This window comes from Monodon monoceros, unplaced genomic scaffold (genome assembly GCF_005190385.1).
Source record: "Monodon monoceros isolate NGI ecotype Baffin Bay Population unplaced genomic scaffold, NGI_Narwhal_1 Super_Scaffold_21, whole genome shotgun sequence".
NCBI lineage: Eukaryota > Metazoa > Chordata > Mammalia > Artiodactyla > Monodontidae > Monodon > Monodon monoceros.
The window spans coordinates 24,734,303-24,757,372 of record NW_021703778.1 but is presented as its reverse complement, the minus strand read 5'-3'; the positions used below and the strand labels follow the sequence as shown (position 1 = coordinate 24,757,372).

The 23,070-nt window shown below is 38.5% G+C and overlaps 1 protein-coding gene across 5 annotated transcripts in view; it reads right to left on the bottom strand.

Annotated features, from left to right (window-relative positions):
• PRKCQ (protein kinase C theta) overlaps positions 1-23,070 on the bottom strand; it is a 152,173-nt gene that overhangs the window by 50,324 nt on the left and 78,779 nt on the right. For all 5 annotated transcript variants that reach the window (XM_029239778.1, XM_029239782.1, XM_029239781.1 and 2 more), the window contains one exon: positions 20,760-20,933. In XM_029239778.1, the coding sequence (XP_029095611.1) occupies positions 20,760-20,933 (174 nt within the window). The remainder of the gene's footprint in view (positions 1-20,759; positions 20,934-23,070) is intronic.

The window sequence follows — 23,070 nt, the reverse complement described above, 5'->3', positions numbered from 1 at the left end:
GATTCTGGATGCCTAAAAGCCATCCATGAGGGTTGGAATCAGATTCTTTTAAACTCCTGTTAATGTTGATATTTTGATTTCTTCCCATGAATCACAAATGTTCTTAACGGCATCTAGAATGGTGAATTCTTTCCACAAGGTTTTCGATTTACTTTGCCCATATCCATCAGAGGAATCACCATTTATGGCAGATTTAGTCTTATAAAATGTATTAAGACTTGGAAGTTGAATTCACACCTTGATCTATGGGCTGCAGAATGGATGCTGTGCTAGCAAGCATGAAAACAATAGTAATCTCAGTTTATATCTTGATCAGGGCTCTCGGGGTGACCAGGCGCATTGCAAAGAGCAGTAATATTTTGAAAGGAACCTTTTTTTTTTTTTCTGAGCAGATCTCAACAGTGAACTTAAAATATTCAGTAAACCATGTTGTAAATAGATGTACTGTCATCCAGGCTTCGTTGTTCCATTTATAGAGCCAGGCAGGGTAGATTTAGCATAATTCTTAAGGGCCCTAGGATTTTTGGAATGGTCAGTGAGCATTGGCTTCAACTTAAAGTCACAGCTGCATTTGCCCCTAACAAGAGAGTCAGCCGGCCCTTTGAAGCTTTGAAACCAGGCACCGACTTCTCTCTAGCTATGGTGGCATCTTCTTCCATTATAAGGCTCTATCATCTACATTGAAAATTTGTTGTTAGTGGAGCCACTTTGGTTAATTATCTTCGCTGAATCTTGTAGGTAATTTGTAGCAGCTTCTACTTCAGCCCCTGCTGCTTCAGCTTTGCACTTTTATGTTATGTATACGGCTTCTTTCCTTAAACCTCATGAACCAACCTCTGCTGGCTCCAGACTTCTCTTCTGCAGCTTCCTCACCTCTCTCAGCTTTCACCGAGTTGGAGAGAGTAGGGCCTTGCTCTGGGTTAGGCTTTGGCTTAAGGGAACATGGGGCTGATTTGAGTTATCCAGACTATATCATTTTCTTATCATTCCTGTGTTCACTGGAATAGCACTTTTAATTTCCTTCAGGAGCTTTTCCTTTGCATTTACACCTTGGCTAATGGTTGGTGCAAGAGGCCTACCTTTCGATTTATCTTAGGTTTCAACATGCCTTCCTCACTAAGCCTAATAATTTCTAGCTTTTGATTTAAAGCAAGAGATGTGTGACTCTTCCTTTCACCAAACACTTAGAGGCCATTGTAGGGTTATTCTCTGGCCTTACTTTCAATATTGTGTCTCAGGGACTAGGGGGGAACCCAAAGAGAGGGAGAGAGACAGAGAAACGGCTGGTCAGTGGAGCAGTTACAGTAGTAGTAGTAACATCAAAGATCACTAAGCACAGGCCACTGTAACAAATGTAACATTAAAAAGTTTGAGATACTGCAAGAATTAACAAAATGTGACACAGACATGAAGTGAGAAAACGCCGTTGGAAAAATGGCAGCGGCATAAAGCTTTGATTTATAAAAAATGCAGTATTTGTGAAGTGCAGTAAAGCAAGGTATGCCGGTAATAGAAACTAACCCAAATGCTTCTCAAATTCAAATCCTTGGTAAATAAAAGCTAGTTGAAGTTTGTTGGATTTTAATTAAAATGTGTCTTAAGAATTATTAGCATTGAAAATAATGCAGACGTACAACTTTGTTTTACCACTCAAATTAGTTCATGTTATCTCTGTTACAAAGTTTTCAGCAAGAAAATTAGCTCAGGGGTGATGGTTGACTTTGTCTCACAAAGTTTTTGTGGGTAGTTAAACATAATTATTGAGAACAAGTGAATAATAGATGTAAATGGGATAAAAGGTTTTAGGTAACTTTTAAAATAGTTTCCTCAAAACTTTGTGGTAACCTGAAACAAAGTTTTGCTAAGTTAGATTAAACAAAGTTTTGCTAAGTTAGATTAAATGATGGATAGGCATTAAATATCTAGAGAATTTCCAAATAAGATAAAATATTGAAACACTAATTACTGAACACGGGTTTATCTACTTTTGGCTTCCTACAGAGCAACTAAAGATATTTGGGTCTATTAGTAAATATTTTTTTGTGCCATACCAAAATATTTACTATCAGAAAGCATGGTTCAAGAAATTTTCAAAACTATATATATTAAGCCCCAGAATGCTATTTCACGATGTTCTCTGTCCTATGTGACCAAGTATTTTTAAACCTTTTGATGTTTTTGACAAATTTCCCACAAATCAAATTCTAAATGAAATCTTTTTGACCTCAAACCAACTTTGAGATTTTCCAGAGAGCCCCAGGAACATTTCAAAAGATTAGTTTAACATCTCTCTTTTTATAAGGAGAGAAAACAAACTAAGTTTATTTGTTATGCTAAATTGCATGGGAAGCACTGTCAAAAAGTAACACTAAGCCTCCTTTATGTTGTATTTGTACAGATATGTAAGTATTCCCAAAATTGGTATGTCCTGGTATAATGTAATCAGACATACTTCCAGTTATTATTTTAAAATGTATGTCACAGAAATAACTACATTTCCTTATCAAATGAACTCTCATTAGGTCTTTAACCATATTCTTTTTTAAGTTACAGACAGTTACTGTTTAACTCAGATGCTTTTGCAAAAGTATTTCTTCAAGATGGTGGAAGAATAAGACGTGATCACCTTCCTCCCTACAAATACATCAGAAATACATGTGGAACAACTCTTATAGAACACCCACTGAACGCTGGCAGAAGACCTCAGACCTCCCAAAAGGCAAGAAACTCCCCACGTACCTGGGTAGGGCAAAAGAGAAAAGAAAAAACAGAGAAGAATAGGGGAGGGAGCTGTGAAGGAGGAAAGGTTTCCACACACTAGAAGCCCCTTCGCGGGCGGAGACTGCGGATGGCGGAGGGGGAAGCTTCGGAGCCACGGAGGAGAGCGCTGCCACAGGGGTGTGGAGAGCAAAGCGGCGAGATTCCCGCACAGAGGATCAGGGCCGACCGGCACTCACCAGCCCGAGAGGCTTGTCTGCGCCCCCGCCACAGCGGACAGGGCTGGGAGCTCGGGCTTCGGTCGGAGCGCAGGGAGAGGACTGGGGTTGGCAGCGTGAACACAGCCTGACAGGAGCTAGTGCACTGCAGCTAGCCAGGAGGGAGTCCGGGAAAAAGTCTGAACGTGCCGAAGAGGCAAGAGACTTTTTCTTCCCTCATTGTTTGTTGGTGTGCAAGGAGAAGGGATTAAGAGCGCTGCTTAAAGGAGCTCCAGAGACTGGCCGTGAGCCGCAGCTAAAAGCGCGGACCCCAGAGACGTGCATGAGATGCTAAGGCTGCTGCTGCTGCCGCAACCAACAAGCCTGTGTGCGAGCACAGGTCACTCTCCACACCTCCCCTCCCAGGAGCCTGTGCAGCCTGCCACTGCCAGGGTCCTGGGATCCAGGGACAACTTCCCCGGGAGAACACACAGCGCACCTCAGGCTCACCCTGCATCCGCACCCCTCCCTTGCCCCGGCCTGAGTGAGCCAGAGCCCCCGAATCAGCTGCTTCGTTAACCCCGTCCTGTCTGAGCAAAGAACAGACGCCCTCAGGCAACCTACACGCAGAGGTGGGGCCAAAGCCAAAGATGAACCCCAGGAGCTGTGCGAACAAAGAAGAGAAAGGGAAATCTCTCCCAGCAGCCTCAGGAGCAGTGGATTAAATCTCCACAATGAATTTGATGTACCCTGCATCTGTGGAATACATGAATAGACAACGAATCATCCCAAATTGAGAAGGTGGACTTTGGGAGCAATGATGTATATATCAATGATATATATATATATTTTCCCTTTTTCTCTTTTTGTGAGTGTGTATGCTTCTGTGTGTGATTTTGTCTATATAGCTTTGCTTTTACCATTTGTCCTAGGGTTCTGTTTTCTTATTACTTAAAACTTTTTTCTTAATAACTTTATCTTCTTCTTCTATTTTCTCCCTTCTATTCTGAGCCATGGGGAGGACAGGCTCTTGGTGCTCCAGCCAGGCATCAGGGCTGTGCCTCTGAGGTGGGAGAGCAAAGTTCAAGACACTGGTCCACAAGAGACCTCCCAGCTCCACGAAATATCAAATGGCGAAAATCTCCCAGAGATCTCCATCTCAACACCAGCACCCAGCTTCACTCAACGACCAGCAATCTACAGTGCTGGACATCCTATGCCAAACAACTAGCAAGACAGGAACACAACCCCACCCATTAGCAGAGAGGCTGCCTAAAATCATAATAAGGCCACAGACAACCCAGAACACACCGCCAGACATGGACCTGTCCACCAGAAAGACAAGATCCAGCCTCAGCCACAAGAACACAGGCACTAGTCCCCTCAACCAAGAAGCCTACACAACCCACTGAACCAACCTTAGCCACTGGGAACAGACACCAGAAACAACAGGAACTACGAACCGGCAGCCTGGGAAAAGGAGACACCAAACGCAGTGAGTTAAGCAAAATGAGAAGAAGAGAAACACACAGCAGATGAAGGAGCAAGGTAAAAACCACCAGATCTAACAAATGAAAAGGAAATAGGCAGTCTACCTGAAAAAGAATTCAGAGTAATGATAGTAAAGATGATCCAAAATCTTGGAAATAGAATAGAGAAAATACAAGAAACGTTAAACAAGGACCTAGAAGAAATAAAGAGCAAACAAACAATGATGAACAGCACAATAAATGAAATTAAAAATTCTCTAGAAGGGATCAATAGCAGAATAACTAATGCAGAAGAACAGATAAGTGACTGGGAAGATAAAATAGTGGAAATAACTACTGCAGAGCAGAACAAAGAAAAAAGAATAAAAAGAATTGAGGACAGTGTCAGAGACCTCTGGGAGAACATTAAATGCACCAACATTCGAATTATAGGGGACCCAGAAGAAGAAGAGAAAAAGAAAGGGACTGAGAAAATATTTGAAGAGATTATAGTTGAAAACTTCCCTAATATGGGAAAGGAAATAGTCAAATCCAGGAAGCAGAGAGAGTCCCATACAGGATAAATCCATGGAAAAACACAGCAAGACACATATTAATCAAACTATCAAAAGTTAAATACAAAGAACAAATAACAAAGAACAAATAACACATAAGGAAATCCCCATAAGGTTAACAGTTGATCTTTCAGCAGAAACTCTGCAAGCCAGAAGGGAGTGGCAGGACATATTTAAAGTGATGAAAGGGAAAAACCTACAACCAAGATTACTCTATCCAGCAGGGATCTCATTCATATTTGACCAAGAAATTAAAACCTTAACAGACAAGCAAAAGCTAAAAGAATTCAGCACCACCAAACCAGCTTTACAACATTCTCTAGGCAGGAAACACAAGACCCACAATAATAAACCCAAAACAATTAAGAAAATGGTAATAGGAACATACATATCAATAATTACCTTAAATGTAAATGGATTAAATGCTCCAACCAAAAGACATACACTGGCTGAATGGATACAAAAACAAGACCCATATATATGCTGTCTACAAGAGACCCACTTCAGACCCACAGACACATACAGACTGAAAGTGAGAGGATGGAAAAAAGATATTCCATGCAAATGGAAATCAAAAGAAAGCTGAAGTAGCAATTCTCATATCAGACAAAATAGACTTTAAAACAAAGACTATTACAAGAGGCAAGGACACTACATAATGATCAAGGGATCCATCCAAGAAGAAGATATAACAATTGTAAATATTTATGCAGCCAACATAGGAGCACCTCAATACATAAGCCAGATACTAACAGCCATAAAAGGGGAAATCGACAGTAACACAATCATAGTAGGGGACTCTAACACCCCACTTTCACCAATGGACAGATCATCCAAAATGAAAATAAATAAGGAAACACAAGCTTTAAATGCTACATTAAACAACATGGACTTAATTGATATTTATAGGACATTCCATCCAAAAATAACAGAATACACATTCTTCTCAAGTGCTCGTGGAACATTCTCCAGGATAGATCATATCTTGGGTCACAAATCAAGCCTTGGTAAATTTAAGAAAATTAAAATCATATCAAGTATCTTTTCCGACCACAATGCTATGAGACTAGATATCAATTACAGGAAAAAATCTGTAAAAAATACAAACACATGGAGGCTAAACAATACACTACTTAATAACCAAGAGATCACTGAAGAAATCAAAGAGCAAATCAAAAAATACCTAGAAACAAATGACAATGAAAACACGACCACCCAAAACCTATGGGATGCATCAAAAACGCATCAAAAACAGTTCTAAGAGGGAAGTTTATAGCAATACAATCCTACCTTAAGAAACAAGAAACATCTCAAATAAGACCCTAACCTTACACCTAAAGCAATTAGAGAAAGGACAAAAAAACTCCAAAGTTAGCAGAAGGAAAGAAATCATAAGGATCAGATCAGAAATAAATGAAAAAGAAATGATAGCAAAGATCAATAAAACTAAAAACTGGTTCTTTGAGAAGATAAACAAAACTGATAAACCATTAGCCAGACTTAACAAGAAAAATAGGGATAAGACTCAAATCAATAGAGTTAGAAATGAAAAAGAAGTAACAACTGACACTGCAGAAATAAAGGATCATGAGAGATTACTACAAGCAACTATATGCCAATAAAATGGACTACCTGGAAGAAATGGACAAATCCTTAGATATGCACAACCTTCCAAGACTGAACCAGGAAGAAATAGAAAATATGAACAAACCAATCAAAAGCACTGAAATTGAAACTGTGATTAAAAATCTTCCAACAAACAAAAGCCCAGGACCAGATGGCTTCACAGGCGAATTCTATCAAACATTTAGAGAAGAGCTAACACCTATCCTTCTCAAACTCTTCCAAAATACAGCAGTGGGAGGAACACTCCCAAACTCATTCTACGAGGCCACCATCACTCTGATACCAAAACTAGACAAAGATGTCACAACACAAAACTACAGACCAATAGCACTGATGAACATAGATACAAAAATCCTCAACAAAATACTAGCAAACAGAATCCAATAGCACATTAAAAGGATCATACACCATGATCAAGTGGGGTTTATCCCAGGAATGCAAGGATTCTTCAATATACGCAAATCAATCAATGTGATAAAACATATTAACAAATTGCAGAAGAAAAACCATATGATCATCTCAAGAGATGCAGAGAAAGCTTTTGACAAAATTCAACACCCATTTATGATAAAAACCCTGCAGAAAGTAGGCATAGAGGGAACTTACCTCAACATGATAAAGGCCATATATGACAAACCCACAGCCAACATCATCCTCAATGGTGAAAAACTGAAACCATTTCCAATAAGGTCAGGAACAAGACAAGGCTGCCCACTCTCACCACTATTATTCAATATAGTTTTGGAAGTTTTAGCCACAGCAATCAGAGAAGAAAAGGAAATAAAAGGAATCCAAATCGGAAAAGAAGAAATAAAGCTGTCACTGTTTGCAGATGACATTATACTATACATAGAGAATCCTAAAGATGCTACCAGAAAACTACTAGAGCTAATCAATGAATCTGGTAAAGTAGCAGGATACAAAATTAATGCACAGAAATCTCTTGCATTCCTATACACTAATGATGAAAAATCTGAAAGTGAAATTAAGAAAACACTCGCATTTACCATTGCAACAAAAAGAATAAAATACCTAGGAATAAACCTACCTAAGGAGACAAAAGACCTGTATGCAGAAAACTATAAGACACTGATGAAAGAAATTAAAGATGATACAAATAGATGGAGAGATATACCATGTTCTTGGATTGGAAGAATCAACATTGTGAAAATGACTCTACTACCCAAAGCAATCTACAGATTCAATGCAATCCCTATCAAACTACCACTGACATTTTTCACAGAACTAGAACAAAAAATTTCACAAAAGACCCCGAATAGCCAAAGCAATCTTGAGAAAGAAAAACGGAGCTGGAGGTATCAGGCTCCCAGACTTCAGACTATACTACAAAGCTACAGTAATCAAGACAGTATGGTACTGGCACAAAAATAGAAATATATATCAGTTGAACAGGATAGAAAGCCCAGAGATAAACCCATGCACATATGGTCACCTTATCTTTGATAAAGGAGGCAAGAATATACCCTGGAGGAAAGACAGCCTCTTCAGTAAGTGGTGCTGGGAAAACTGGACAGCTACATATAAAAGAATGAAATTAGAACACTCCCTAACACCATACACAAAAATAAACTCAAAATTGATTAAAGACCTAAATGTAAGGCCAGACACCATCAAACTCTTAGAGGAAAACATAGGCAGAACACTGTATGACACAAATCACAGCAAGATCCTTTTTGATCTACCTCCTAGAGAAGCCACAATAAAAAGAAAAACAAATGGGACCTAATGAAACTTAAAAGCTTTTGCACAGCAAAGGAAACCATAAACAAGATGAAAAGACAACCCTCAGAATGGGAGAAAATATTTGCAAATGAAGCAACGGACAAAGGATTGATCTCCAAAATATAGAAGCAACTCATGCAGCTCAATACCCAAAAAAACAAAAAACCCAATCCAAAAATTGGCAGAACACCTAAATAGACATTTCTCCAAAGAAGATATACAGATTGCCAACAAACACATGAAAGAATGCTCAACGTCATTAATCATTAGAGAAATGCAAATCAAAACTACAATGAGATATCATCTCACACCGGTCAGAATGGCCATCATCAAAAAGTCTACAAACAATAAATGCTAGAGAGGGTGTGGAAAAAAGGGAACACTCTTGCACTGTTGGTGGGAATGTAAAATGATACAGCCACTATGGAAAACAGTATGGAGGTTCCTTACAAAACTAAAAATAGAACTACCATACAACCCAGGAATCTCACTACTGGGCATATACCCTGAGAAAATCATAATTTAAAAAGAGTCATGTACCAAAATGTTCATTGCAGCTCTATTTACAGTAGCTAAGACATGGAAGCAACCTAAGTGTCCATCAACAGATGAATGGATAAAGAAGATGTGACACATATATACAATGGAATATTACTCAGCCATAAAAAGGAATGAAACTGAGTTATTTGTAGTGAGGCGGATGGACCTAGAGACTGTCATACAGAGTGAAGTAAGTCAGAAAGACAAAAACAAATACCGTATGCTAACACATATATATGGAATAATAAAAAAAATTGGTCAGAAGAACCTAGGGGCAAGTTGGGAATAATGATGCACACCTACTATGGAATGGACTTGAGGATATGGGGAGGGGGAAGGGTAAGCTGGGACAAAGTGAGAGAGTGGCATGGACACATATACACTACCAAACGTAAAATAGCTAGTGGGAAGCAGCCACATAGAACAGGGAGATCAGCTCGGTGCTTTGTGACCACCTAGAGGGGTGGGATAGGGAGGGTGGGAGGGAGGGAGATGCAAGAGGGAAGAGATATGGGGACATATGTATATGTAAAAGTGATTCACTTTGTTATAAAGCAGAAACTAACACACCATTGTAAAGCAATTATACTCCAATAAAGATGTTAAAAAAAAGTGCCTCATCTTTGAAGAGATTTATGGAGCGAACTATGGCAAACACAGATTAATGATAACCTTACATCACAAAACTGAACTGGGTACAAATTCCCAGAACTAATGGAAAAAACTGGATTCAAGCAGAACAAGAATTAATAACACAGGACTGAATGAACTGAGGACGATGATTAGAATTGTTATGACTTATTTGAAATATTGCTGGTACTTTAATGTTTTGTTTTTCCAGATTTGAGACTTCTCTTGAGTTATCATGACTTATAATTAGGTAAAGTATACTTTTGTAAACAAAGATGACACATTTACTTTTTCTCTCTGATTCCTCCAGAATCCAGAAACTCTCAAGTATTCTTTTTATGGAAAAATAGTTATTTACGTTAAGTTCAGTGAGTCTGTTTTTGTAACAGGACACAATTGGATACACTGGTTATATTACCCAGACCTTGACTGGAATGTTATATGTGAGAGAGATGTGTATAGACTCAGATATGACCAGACAGATTTAAATAACTAAGGTTGACTTTACGGAGTCAGTAAAGTCCCTTGGAAAAATTGGACTAGTACTCTGGTACCAAGGTTCCTGGGAGCTAACCAGGTGAGTAAGAAAGGTAATTTCCTGGTAGGTTCCAGGAAACTCAGGATATTTTTTGGACCTCAAGAAGAGAGAAATTCACCCAAAGCTATAGGTATTGCAGGTAAAATCTTACTGTGAGACTTTGGCTTAGCTTAAAGCCTCAGAGGCTTTAAGAGTTCACTCTGAGATTCCTTTCTAGGAAACAGTTTTTAAAAGAGCTTAAATGGTCAGTCACTATTCTTGCTGCACTTATGTAATTAATCAGGCCAAGTTCAATGCAAACGACTTAGGTTTACTGTAATTATCTTTGGTTAAAAAAATGGTGATGATACAGAGGAAAATTGTATCTTTGTAGATATTAGATTCTAATCCTGGTAATTGTTTTCGAGGTTTTGTTATATACCTGTAAACTGGATTGGATCTTGAATACTTCTAGTTCTGTCAATTAACTGGCTGTGACTCTCCAAACTAATGTTTCCAATTTTCTCCCACCCTTCTGATTTGGAGTCACTAAGAACAAAGACTGCCCTTGTGTCTCCTTGGAAGGGACTCTACCAGATCTTCCTCACTAACCTGATGGCAGCCAACCTGCAGGGCCTTGAACCTTGGGTACATATCTCACAACTGAAGAAGTCCCCACCGGATGCTGGGTACTGTACACCCACTGAAGACCTCAAAATCAAATTGAGAAGTAGCCGATGTTGAGGTAGACTGCTGGACAACTAAACTTGACACCCTCTCTTCTTCAGCGTTTACTCTGGCACTGGCCTGGAAAGATAACATCATCATCCATATCTCCCAGGCCATTGCTTGGGTGTGTGTGGGGGTATCCTTTTAGATTGCTGGATTTATCATCAAAAACTCTGATCTATCCATGATGTTAGAGACCCTCTGGTCTGTTTCCCTCTCTCTGGTTAATAACCCCAAACCTGGGGAACTTTGTATCCAGGCTTTGTATACAAAGAAAGGGACACAAGGCTAAGGGGAAGCAAACCCTTTCTTTGTCAGGGCCCTACTTCACTCAGCCAAGGCAACCTGTTGCACCCGGATTAACACTTCTGAGGAAGTTGAGGCTCAGTTACATAAAAATACTGAACGAGCCACTTGCCTTAAACAAGTGACTCTTTCAATGGGGTCTTTCTTTGACTTATTTGGTTTTGATTAGTTTGGGTCTTGGGGCTGAAGCGCACTCCAGATATTGGGAATTATCCTACTTTTCATAATCATAGTGATCTCCCTGGAATGCTGTATTCTTTCAAAGGCTTTAAATTCATGTTTGCGGCCACTGACCATCAACTAAATGATCTCCCTGAGAGTGGAACTTCAAGAAAGGAATGAAGAGGATGACTGACTTAGAAATTGTGACCCTGAACTCTGTGGCCTGTGAATACCACCGATTAAGTAAAAAACATCCTGACCTATGAACACCACACAAAGGACCATCAAAAACCATGAGAACTTCAGAATGGTAGCCGGGAGTGGTGCTAATACCTTAAATTTTGATCACATCTCCCAGTTAAGTTGAGGGTCTGATCAAAAGAGGCAAAAGAGGGGGTGTGATTGTTAGAAAAGAGACAACAGTCCCCAAATGGAATCACTTGTGCTAAGCCCACGTCTCCAAACCGGCACTTAATACGTAAGCTAACTGCAATTCCAAACATCCCCAGGAATGTAATCTTAACCAGTCAGTCTGGAACTTCCTGATCAGCACCAGTGAGGACATCCATCTAAGGAACGTGACCTTGACTGAAACAATCTGCTCTTTCCTTGTCACTCCCTACTTTCTGCCTTTAAGTCTTCCATTTCATACAGGTCCTCAGAGCTCCTTTCTGTTTGCTAGACGGATGCTGCTCAATTCATGAATTGTTGAAAGAAAGATAATTAGATCTCTAAATTTACTCAGTTGAATTTTGTGTTTTCTTTCCAAACCCTGTTATTTTCACCTAGGGTTATCAGAGATAGACCAGAGAAACTTTGTGTACTTGAGTTATTGAACTTTTAATCTAGCATAATTAAAAAGAGAGGAAAACTATTTTTCTGTGTTTTTTTCCCCTGTAGGTGAACATTTAGATACTACAGAGATAACATGTCACTAAGACATGGTAATGAATATATAGGAGGCCCACATCTGGACAAAGACACATGGTAAGATTGATTGCTGTTTCCCGTTTCCAGCTGAGTGGCCTTAAGGCAAGGTTCATCTTTCTTAGCTTCAGTTTTCTCATAGGTAAAATAGAGTAATAATATCTACTTCATTGGGTTTATAGAATTAAATGAGATAATATATTTAAAGTTCCTAGGAAACTATCTGGCACAAAATAGGCTTCAGTAAACCTAGTTTTAATCATATTTTTATTTTAATATATATGTTGGAGCAGAAATGGCTGGTTGCCTCCCTTTCTTTCTTAGTAAAAAAAAAAAAATTATTCTGGATGACAATGTGCTTAAGATTCAACTTTCCAGCTTTCCTTACAGCTATAGAAGAGTCAGAGAGAGGTAAGCAGCAGTTTTTTGTGGGCCTTTTGGAAAAGTGACTTAAGAAAGAAGACTAAGCTGGCATGGGGTTGTTCTTTCTTCCCTAGAATGTGGCTGTGAGGGCTGGGCTCTAGCAGCCATATTGGACTGAGGAGTACCCTTGAGGATAGGAACTCAGTACAGTAGATGATGGAACAGGGAGCAGATGGTTCCTGGATCTCTGACACCATGGAACTGTCATACTTGCTTTGAACCATGTATGTAACTCCTTTTATATGAAGAGAAAAACACTTCTATCTCATGTAAGTCATTGTTATTTTCTATCCCTGTTACTAGCAGCCAATGCAATTTCTAATTGACATACATGTTAATTCACATTTAGATAATTCTGAAATTGGGAGATGGCTTCTAGTTTTTAAAATAATTTTGTGTATCAAGAAAACAGGGCATCTAATTATTGATGGTATCTTAAAATCAAGAAAGCAGAATACTACCCTTCCAAGCTAGAACTTGTATTTTTCTATTTACTACTTAGAATTAGGTAGCAAAAGGAAATTGTTTTCTAATTTAATCCCCATATAGTTTGAGTCTTGCCTCTGTTGGGGAAACATAGAACTTAGCAGGTCAACAAGAAACATCTGTTGAATTAATTTAACAGTGACTTTCTAAAGTAATTTATGACATGTATTTTCAAGGTTTTATGATTAAGTTGTTTCTAATAGATTTTAATTTGTTAGTGAGTACAGTTAAAAGATTCCTCCCATGGACACACTGATGTACACCTACACAGAAAGCAATTCCTCCTGAAGAACAAAGCGCTGATTGAACAGCTTCTGCACAAGAAATGACAGAGGGACCAAGACCCAGCATCAACAGGAAACACCCCTGACACAGCGATCTGCAGTAGAGAGGGATACCACTGAGAGGCCTGTGCACAGACTTGCCCACCTTGGTGCACAGTGAGAAAAAAAAAACCCCAGCAATTTAAAGGACACTTTAGACCATATTTGAAGGAAATCCATTTACTAAACTTAGAGCATCTGCCAAACACATGGGGAACTGCTGGAACTCTCTCCAGGGTTGGAGGTGCTGTGCATGGATGGAAAAACAGTCCAGACACTGTAGCCAGCCTGCCAAGGCCACCGTAGCATGCCCAGGCCTGCACTAGCTACAGCCATGCTACTGGGGTGGCTTTGGTGTGGTATATATCCTAGGCCACTCTGGCTCATGTTGCTCCAGCCATCCTGCCAGGGTGGCCACAGGACACCCTGCCCAGAGACACCCCCCGCCCCCTGGCCCATACCTGCTCCAATTCCAGCCCCTCTCACCCCTAGGCTGAGCCTGACCCAACCAGCCTGCCAAAGCTGCCCAGCCCACACAGGGGATGCTCCTTACACAAGGCCACCTTTAAAACCAGGAGATGTAGCTGTCTTACCTAATTCATAGAAACAAACCAGAAAGTCAAACTAAATGAGGAGACAGAGGAATATGTTCCAAGTGAAAGAAAAAGATAAAACCCTGGGAAACACACCCTAATGAAATAGAGATAGGTAAATTACCTGGATTTAAGAGTTCAAAGCAATGGTCATAAAGATACTCACTGAACTCGAAAGAAGAATAAAGGAACACAATGAGAACTTCAACAATGAGTCAGAAAATATAAGAAAGAACCAATCAGAACCGAAGACTACAATAACAAATGAAAAACACACTACAGGGAATCAATAGCAGATTAGACGATAGAGAAGAATGGATCAGCAATCTGGAAGACAGAAGAGTGGAAATCACCCAAACAGAACAGCAAAAAGAAAAAAAATTTAAAAATGATAGTTTGAGGTACCTCTAGCACAACATCAAGCCTACTAACGTTCACATTATAGGGGTCCCAGGAGGAGAAAAGAAAAGGGCTGAAAGCTTCCCTAACTTGGTGAAGGAAACAGATATCCAGGCCCAGGAAGCAGAGAGTCTCAAAACAAGATGAACCCAAACAGATATACCCCAATACACATTGCAATGAAAATGGCAAAAAAAAAGAAAAAGCAGCAAGAGGAAAGCAATTAGTCACCTACAAGTGAACCCTTTGGCATGCTGAAAGGAAAAAACTTAAAAGGAAGAAAACTTATAACCAAGAGTATTCTACCTGGAAAAGTTATCATTCAGAATTGAAGACAAGCTCAAGAGTTTCCCAGGCAAGTGAAAACTAACGTAGTTCATCACTGCTAAACTGGCCTTAAAGAAGACCCTTTAACATTTTTTGTAAGTGAAGCGAAAAGGCCATAAACAGAAATATGAAAATATATGAAAGAAAAAATCTCACTGGTAAAGGAAAATATATAGGAAAGGCTGTGGAACAGCCACTTAAACTAGCATGAAGGCTAAAAGTAGTAAAATCAAAAGTAGTAAAATCAACTATAACTACAATAGGAGTGAAGGGATACACAAAAAGATGTAAAATATGACATAAAAACCAAAATGTTGGCAAGGAGAGTACAAATGTAGTGCTTTTAGAATGCATTCTAACTTAAGTGACTTTGAGCTTAAAATAAACTCATATACATATACGAGAGAGAGAGATGAACTTCATGGTAGCTGCAAATCAAAAACCTCTGATGGGGCTTCCCTGGTGGCACAGTGGTTGACAGTCTGCCTGCCAATGCAGGGGACGTGGGTTCGCGCCCCGGTCCGGGAAGATCCCACATGCCGCGGAGCGCCTGGGCCCGTAAGCCCTGGCCGCTGAGCCTGCGCGTCCGGAGCCTGTGCTCCGCAACGGGAGAGGCCACAATAGTGAGAGGCCCGCGTACCGCAAAAAACAAACAAACAAACAAAAAACAAACCTATGATGTATAAAAAATAAAGAGAAAGGAACACAAACATCACACTAGAGAAAATGATTAAACCACAAGGAAAGAGGCAAAGAGAATAAGAAAGGAACAGAGAAGGGCTACAAAAACAACCAGAAAACAGTTAACAAAATGGCACTAAGTACATATCTATCAATAATCACTTTAAATGTAAATGGACTAAATGCTCCAATCAAAACACAGTGGCTGAATGGATTAAAAACAAAAAACAAGACCCAACTATATGCTGCCTCCAAGAGACTCACTTCAGACCTAAAGACACACACAGAGTGAAAGTAAGGGGATAGAAAAAGATACTCCATGCAAATGGAAATGAAAAGAAAGCTGGGGTAGCAATATTCATAGCCAACAAAATAGGCTTTAGGCTTTAAAACAATACTGTAACAAATGACCAAGAAGGACATTACATAATAATAAAGGGGTCAATCTAAGAACAGGATATAACATTTGTAAATATTTATGCACCCAACATAGAAGCACCTAACTATTAACAGACATAACGGGAGAAATTGAAAGTAATACAATAATAATAGGGGACTTTAATGCCACTTTCAACAATGGATAGATCATCCAACCAGAAAAATCAATAAAGAAACACTGGCCTTAAATGACATACAGAACATTCCATCCAAAAACAGAATACAGATTCTTTTCAAGTGCACATGGAACATTCTCCAGGTAGGTTATGTTAGGCCACCAAACAAGTCTCAATAAATTTAACAAGACTGACATCATACCAAGCATCTTTTCTGACCACAGTGGTATGAAACTGGAAATCAAAAGAAGAAAATTGCAAAAAACACAAACAAATGGAGGCCAAACAACATACTACTAAATAACCAAATGGGTCACTGAAGAAATCAAAGAGGAAATAAAAAATACCTTGAGACAAATGGAATGCAACTTTCCAAAGTCTACGGGACACAGCAACAGCAGTTCTAAGAGGAAAGTTCATAGAAATACAGGCCTACCTCAAGAAATAAAAATCTCAAACAACCTAACTTGACACCTAAACGAACTATAAAAAGAAATAAAGCCCGAAGTTAATAGGAGGGAAATAATTAAGATCAGAGTGGAAATAAATGAAATGGAGACAAAAAATAACAGTAGAAATGATCACTTAAACTTAAGAGCTGGTTCTTTGAAAAGATAATGAAAACTGATAAACCTTTAGCCACGTTCATCAAGAAAGATGGCCCAGATAAAATCAGAAATGAAAGAGAAATTGTAACTGACACCACAGAAATACAAAGAATCATAAGAGGCAACTATAAACAATTATATGCCAGCAAATTGCACAACCTAAAAGAAATGGATAAATTCCTAGTAACATTCAATCTTTCAAGACTGAATCAGGAAGAAACAGAAAATCTAACAGACTGATAATCAGTAATGAAATTGAATAAGTAGAAAAAAAAAAAACTCCCAACAAACAAAAGTCCAGAACAAGATTGCTTCACAGGGGAATTCTACCAAATATATAAAAAGAGTTAATACCTATCCTTCTCAAAATATTCCAAAAAAATTAAAGAGGAAGGAATACTTTTGAACTCATTCTATGAGATCAGCATTACCATGATGCTAAAACTAGACAAAGACACCACACAAAAATTACAGGCCGATATCCCAGATGAATACAGATGTAAAAATCCTCAACAAAATATAAACAAACCAAGTTGAACAATATATTAGAAGAGTCATACACCATGATCAAGTGGGATTTATCCCAGAGATGCAAGGATGGTTCAATATCTACAAATCAGTCAACATGATACACCATATTAACAAAACGAAGGACAAATCTCAATAGATAACAGAAAAAGCATTTAAAAAAATTTAACATCCATTCATGATAAAAACTCTTATCAAAGTGGGTATAGAAGGAATACACTTCAACATATTTAGTGAAGGCCATATATGACAAACCCACAGCTAACAACTTATTCCATAGTGGAGAGCTGAAAGCTTTTCTTCTAATATCAGGAAAAAGAAAACGATTCCAACTCTCACCACTTATATTCAAGATAGTATTGGAAGTTCTAGCCATAGCAATCAGACAAGAAAACGAAAGATATCCAAATTGGAAAAAAGAAAGTAAAACTGTCACTATTTGCAGATGACATGATACTATACATAGAAAACCATAAAGATACTGTGAAAAAACTAATATTAGACCTTATAAATAAAGTTGCAGGATATGAAATTTATATGCAGAAATGTGTTGCATTTCTGTATACTGCGTAGAGAGAAGGTACGAAAACAATCCCATTTACAGTTGCATCAAAAAAGAATAAAATACCTAGGAATTAATTTAACTAAAGACGTGAAAGACCTGTAGTCTGAAAACTAAAAGATACTGATGTAGAAGATTCAAGATGATACAAAGAAATGGGGAAAGATATCCTGTGTTCATGGATTAGAATACTTAATATTGTTAAAATGTCCATACTACGGAAAACAATCTACAGATTTAATGCAATACCTATCACAATACCCATGGCATTTTTCACAGAACTAGAACAAATAATCCTAAAATTTGTATGGAACCACAAAAGACCCCAAAGAGCCAAAGCAATCTTTGCTTTGTTAAGCAAGTCACATATGCTTGGAATCCTCATTGTTATATAAGTTAAACCAAATTCTAAAAAATAAGCAAGCAGAGAAAATAATCCAGAAGTAAGGCCCTTTTCCAACTGACTACATTAAAAAATTACCCAGAGGAAATCATGATTCATATCGATTGCTGCTGTTCACACTCACTTGTGGCATTTGGTTATTTTGTTTGACATACAAGGGTTGAAGAACAAATCAGTACTATTAAGTATAAAATAAGTTACAAGGATATATTGTACAACACAGGGAATCTAGCCAATGTTTTATAATAACTATAAATGGAGTATAACCTTTAAAAATTATGAATCACTATATTGTACACCTATAACATAATATTGTACAGCAACTATACTTCAATAAAAAATGAATAAAATTTAAAAATCAGGACATCTCAAATCAGGGTCCTTCAGAAAGTATAATGTAAGCTTTGCCTCTCCCTGCCCACCCCCCATCTCTTATTTCTAAAAGGCCTCAATTCCTTGAAATCTAAGTAGTGAGAGTCATTTTTACATTTGATATGTACATTCTCTGACACTTTTTCTCATGCATTTACTTTTCTGGTTTTGGTAAAGCATTACATAGGCTTGAAATCTTAAGAGCATTTCCTGTAACGGGGAAAGAAGCAAACTCTGCCTGAGGCTCTAACTGACAATCAGAGGAGGAAACATACCTATTTTCTGCAAAGTGGGATTCACAACAGCCTTCCCTACACCGTATGAAAACAATGATACAAACAAATATATAAAAACAGCAGGGAAAGGTGCTGAGTGAAACTTGATTACATAATGCCCCTAGAAGCCTGGTCTGAGGTGTATTTAGTATTTTGATCAAAGTCCCACAATATTTCAAGAGGAAAAAATGAGATTGTAAGTAACCACAGCAAATCTAGAACACAGACCAGGAGAGTGGGACAGAGTTGCTTACTTTGTCTTCCAGTAAAGTATCTGCACCATCCCAGACCAGCAGACATTTACGATCTCCAGGAGGAAATTTCTAGCAGGAAATCTTTCTAACCCTCCTTATCAGAAATTCCAAACTCCTTCCTGCTGGAAAACATAAGCCTACTTTTAAAGAGCTTATCATAATCCCTTTATTCCTTCATGCCTTCTTATAGCCCCTACACCTCTGCTGTCCAAGACCCTTTCTGCCTATTCTAATTTCTATTCAAATTCTACTTTCTAGTTTTCTCAGCTCTGGTGCTTAGAGTCTGCACTCTGCAATTAATATTACTCACCACTGTTAGAAGTGTCATTCTTGCCTCTTTAATTTTTTATAGTATGAAATTCTCCAGGTCAGGAACTGTATTCGTTCTATATCCTTCACAATGCTTTGAATACAGTATATGATCATTGAGTGCTTTTTCATGGTCTGGTTTCTCTTTATTTTAGACAAGTATATTTATTCATTTATTCCCTAATTAAACACTTGTTGAGAAGCTACTGGGAGCTGGAGAAGTGGTGATGAAACCCCTAGTGACCGTCCACATTTTCTGGCTGGCTCCCAGTTTCCCCACTAACACCTTCTGTGGCTGGAGGCATCTTGAGGTCCTCGGTTACTTGTCCTAAGGTAGGACGTTATCATCAAGGCTTGAAACAGAACAAGAGAAAAACTCCTCATGTTCTTTGGACCTTAACCATATGGCTCCACATGGGTCTGCTTATTATTCTAGGCTACGTACACAGGGATAGGGTCAAGTAGGGTAGAAAAATAAAAAGAGAAAATCATTATGTTTGTGCAGGAAGACTGAACTACAAGGATGTTCATTTCAGTGTTATTCGAATCAGAACAAAATTTAGAAGTAGCCTAATTAGATAAATTGTAGAATATCCACAGATGTGAGGAAATGTAGAGAGTGTTGAAAATGCAAGTTACAGAACAGGAGGTATTTACAGTAGGTCATTATTTTTACCTTTAAAAATCTAATGGGGGAAAAATCTAGAAGGATAAACTTAGAAGTATTAACGGTGAGTATACCCAAGTGATGGGATTACATATGATTTGCTTCTCTGAGCATATAAGCACTTTCCAAATTTTCTAAAATGATCTCTGAGCATATAAGCACTTTCCAAACTTTCTAAAATCAATTTTCTAAAATGATTTCTTCTCTGAGCATATAAGCACTTTCCAAATTTTCTAAAATCAATTTTCTAAAATGATTTCTTCTCTGAGCATATAAGCACTTTCCAAATTTTCTAAAATGAGTCAAAAACGAAATTTTTTTTTTTTAATTTTAAGGAAAAAGGAGATCAGGAGGAGAATTCTCCCAGAGGAGACACTTCTGACAAAATTCACCCTTTCACCACAATGCTCAGGGCCTCACTGATGAAGCCCGCTCTAAAGGATGATCTTCTACTGGCCTTATAAAGGAAAATAACAGTGCACACAGGTTTTGATCTATTTTTCCGACTTTCATCTCTTCAAATACACGTATGGTAGATGAATAAACAGATGTCACTTTTTCCCTCTCACAAAGCACTGCCTTGTTAAGCAAGTCACATACTGCTTATATAAGTTAAACCAAGTTCTAAAAAACAAACAAATCCAGAAGTAAGGCCCTTTCCCGATCAACTACATTAAAAAATTCTAAGTAATATTTCAGTGGTGTTAGCGCAGAAGAAACGTATTTGGATGGATGGAAGGTGGACTCAAAGGTAAAGAAGAAATATACGGAGAGAGTATCCCATGTCTCCAGATGAGGGCTGCCAGGAGCACCCAGATTTACTGGGGTGAGAGGCAGAGATGAAGGACAGCCTTACCTTGGTCTGGAACGTACAGAACATGTGCGTTAAGAACGGATGCTCCCAGGCCAAGGAGAGAACTCTCTTCTCTACCATTGTACACTCCACGTCGTCGTCCATCAAAACCACATCTTTCTTTAAGGCTTTTATTGCGAAAAATTGATTGGTTTTCTTGAACTCTGCTAGGAAGACCTAGAGGGAAGGGGAAGACACTTTATTTTAGAATTTGGATTCACGCTCATTAAAGAAGAGTCACGAAGTCCTGAGAGAGATGTACTGGGTGAGAAAAGACGACTTCTCCAATCCTCCTCCACCCTCTTTATGGAGACAAATAGAGCTTCACAGGTGTGGGATGATACAGAACGGTTTCATCCTCTCTCTACCTTTCAAAGGGTTTCACAAAACTATGGTGCAATTGGATGGGTTATTCTCAGCCACTGAGAAATTCTATTTAAAAAAGTGTGCCCTGTCTACCCAGGGACCTGAGTAAGTTTATAAAAACATTCAGAGGCAAATATGTATTGAAGGAAGCAGCAGCAAGTGGAAGGAGGACTTGATTGTTCTTGAAGTATCACTGAAAATGAGCATAAAACCTTACTCTAAGTTTTACGCATTTTTTCAAGGCAAAAAAAGAATATGTGAGGAATTGAGCTTTCCTGATGTGCTTATAGAATGCACAGCATTTCCTCTGATGGCACAGACACTAATATTACCTCCAAGGCCTACTATGTGTCAGACATTCTGCTATGTGCTTCACATGTGCTATCTAATTTTAGTATCTATTTAATTCTTAGCTCAGAACACTGCAACACAGATAGATAGTAATAGTTTTTAAAAACTAGGCTCAAAGGGTAACTTTCTCAAATTCATGGAGCTACTCAGTGGGAAATCTGACTCCAAAGTTTACTTTTTCCACTTGATTTCATGAACCTTATAAGAAAGGACACCAGATGGCATGTAATGGAGAGTTTCACCAACTTTCACTTTTGCAAACGATGCAGCCACAGACGATTGACAGGAGTGAGGACATGGCATTTGGAGACAGAAAACCCCAACTCAGGCCTCATTTCACAGATACTTACTAGCTGTGGGAATGTGGGCAAATTAACCTCCCTGGGCTGCTTCGGTTCCCGAATGTGTAAAAGCGGTAACTATCAACACACTGCTGACTTACAGGACTGTTGTGAAAATCAAATACCAGGTGGGAAAGTGATTTGTGAGCTGTAAAATGCTTTCTAAATGACAGTTACTGGAATCTAAGAAACAAAACAAATGGATGTATATAACAAAACAGAAAGTGACTCACAGATATAGAGAACAAACTAGTGGTTACCAGTGGGAAGAGGGGAAGGGGGAGGGGCAATATAGGGGTACAGGATTAAGAGATACAAACTACTATGCATAAAATAAGCAACAGGGATATATTGTATAGCACAGGGAAATACAGCCATTATTTTGTAATAACTTTAAATGGAGTATAATCTATAAAACTACTGAATCATTATGTTATACATCTGACACTAATATTGTAAATCAACTATACTTAAAAAAAACCACTTGCCATTTGCTTCTTTTAGTGACTTTTAGGGATTGTTGGCGTTAATGATGTTACACCAATAGTGAAAATGCACGTGTCTGTGTTTAAAATAATACAGTGCAGACACATAACTGTGGGGTAGCTGGCTTGACAGAGGGGGTAGAGCTTAGATGAGAATTCAGGCAAATGAATGATGTACATACGTATCCCCAGAAAACATGCAATTTGTTCTCCTGGGCCTAAAATCGATGGAGAACCAGAATACAGAGGCTACCATTTTGATGAGGAACCATACTTCCCATATAGAGTGAAAAGAAAGAAGAAAAGCAAATTTGAGTATTCTTAGTGTTGGAAGAAAAGGAGATATGGCTGCCCCTTTTTGCTCTGGTGCTTCATCCCCCTCTCCTTGGGCCCCAAGGTGCAGCTCCCTCAGAGTGCAGGGATCCGGGGTCCTGATGGTGAGGGGCTTACTGCTTTGGACACAGAGCAGAGGATACCTGAAGCTCTCAGCTGTCCCTTGGGTTATTTACTAAGGCATATAGGTTTAACTTAATGTCTTCTTAACTTTGTTGAAAAGTAAAATCCACACGGGAACAAAGAAAAGCTTTTCTTTAACAATTAAAAGTCCCCTTTTGGTAATTGCTTCTTTCAATAAAACATCCCCAAACCAGCCATAAACTAAGAAGCTGGAAAAAAAAAAGCCATTTCCATCTCTATAATGTGCTTTCAATTTTTGGAAACAGGTTATAAACTGCACATTAATTGATGCTAAATTTTAATGAAGACTGGCTG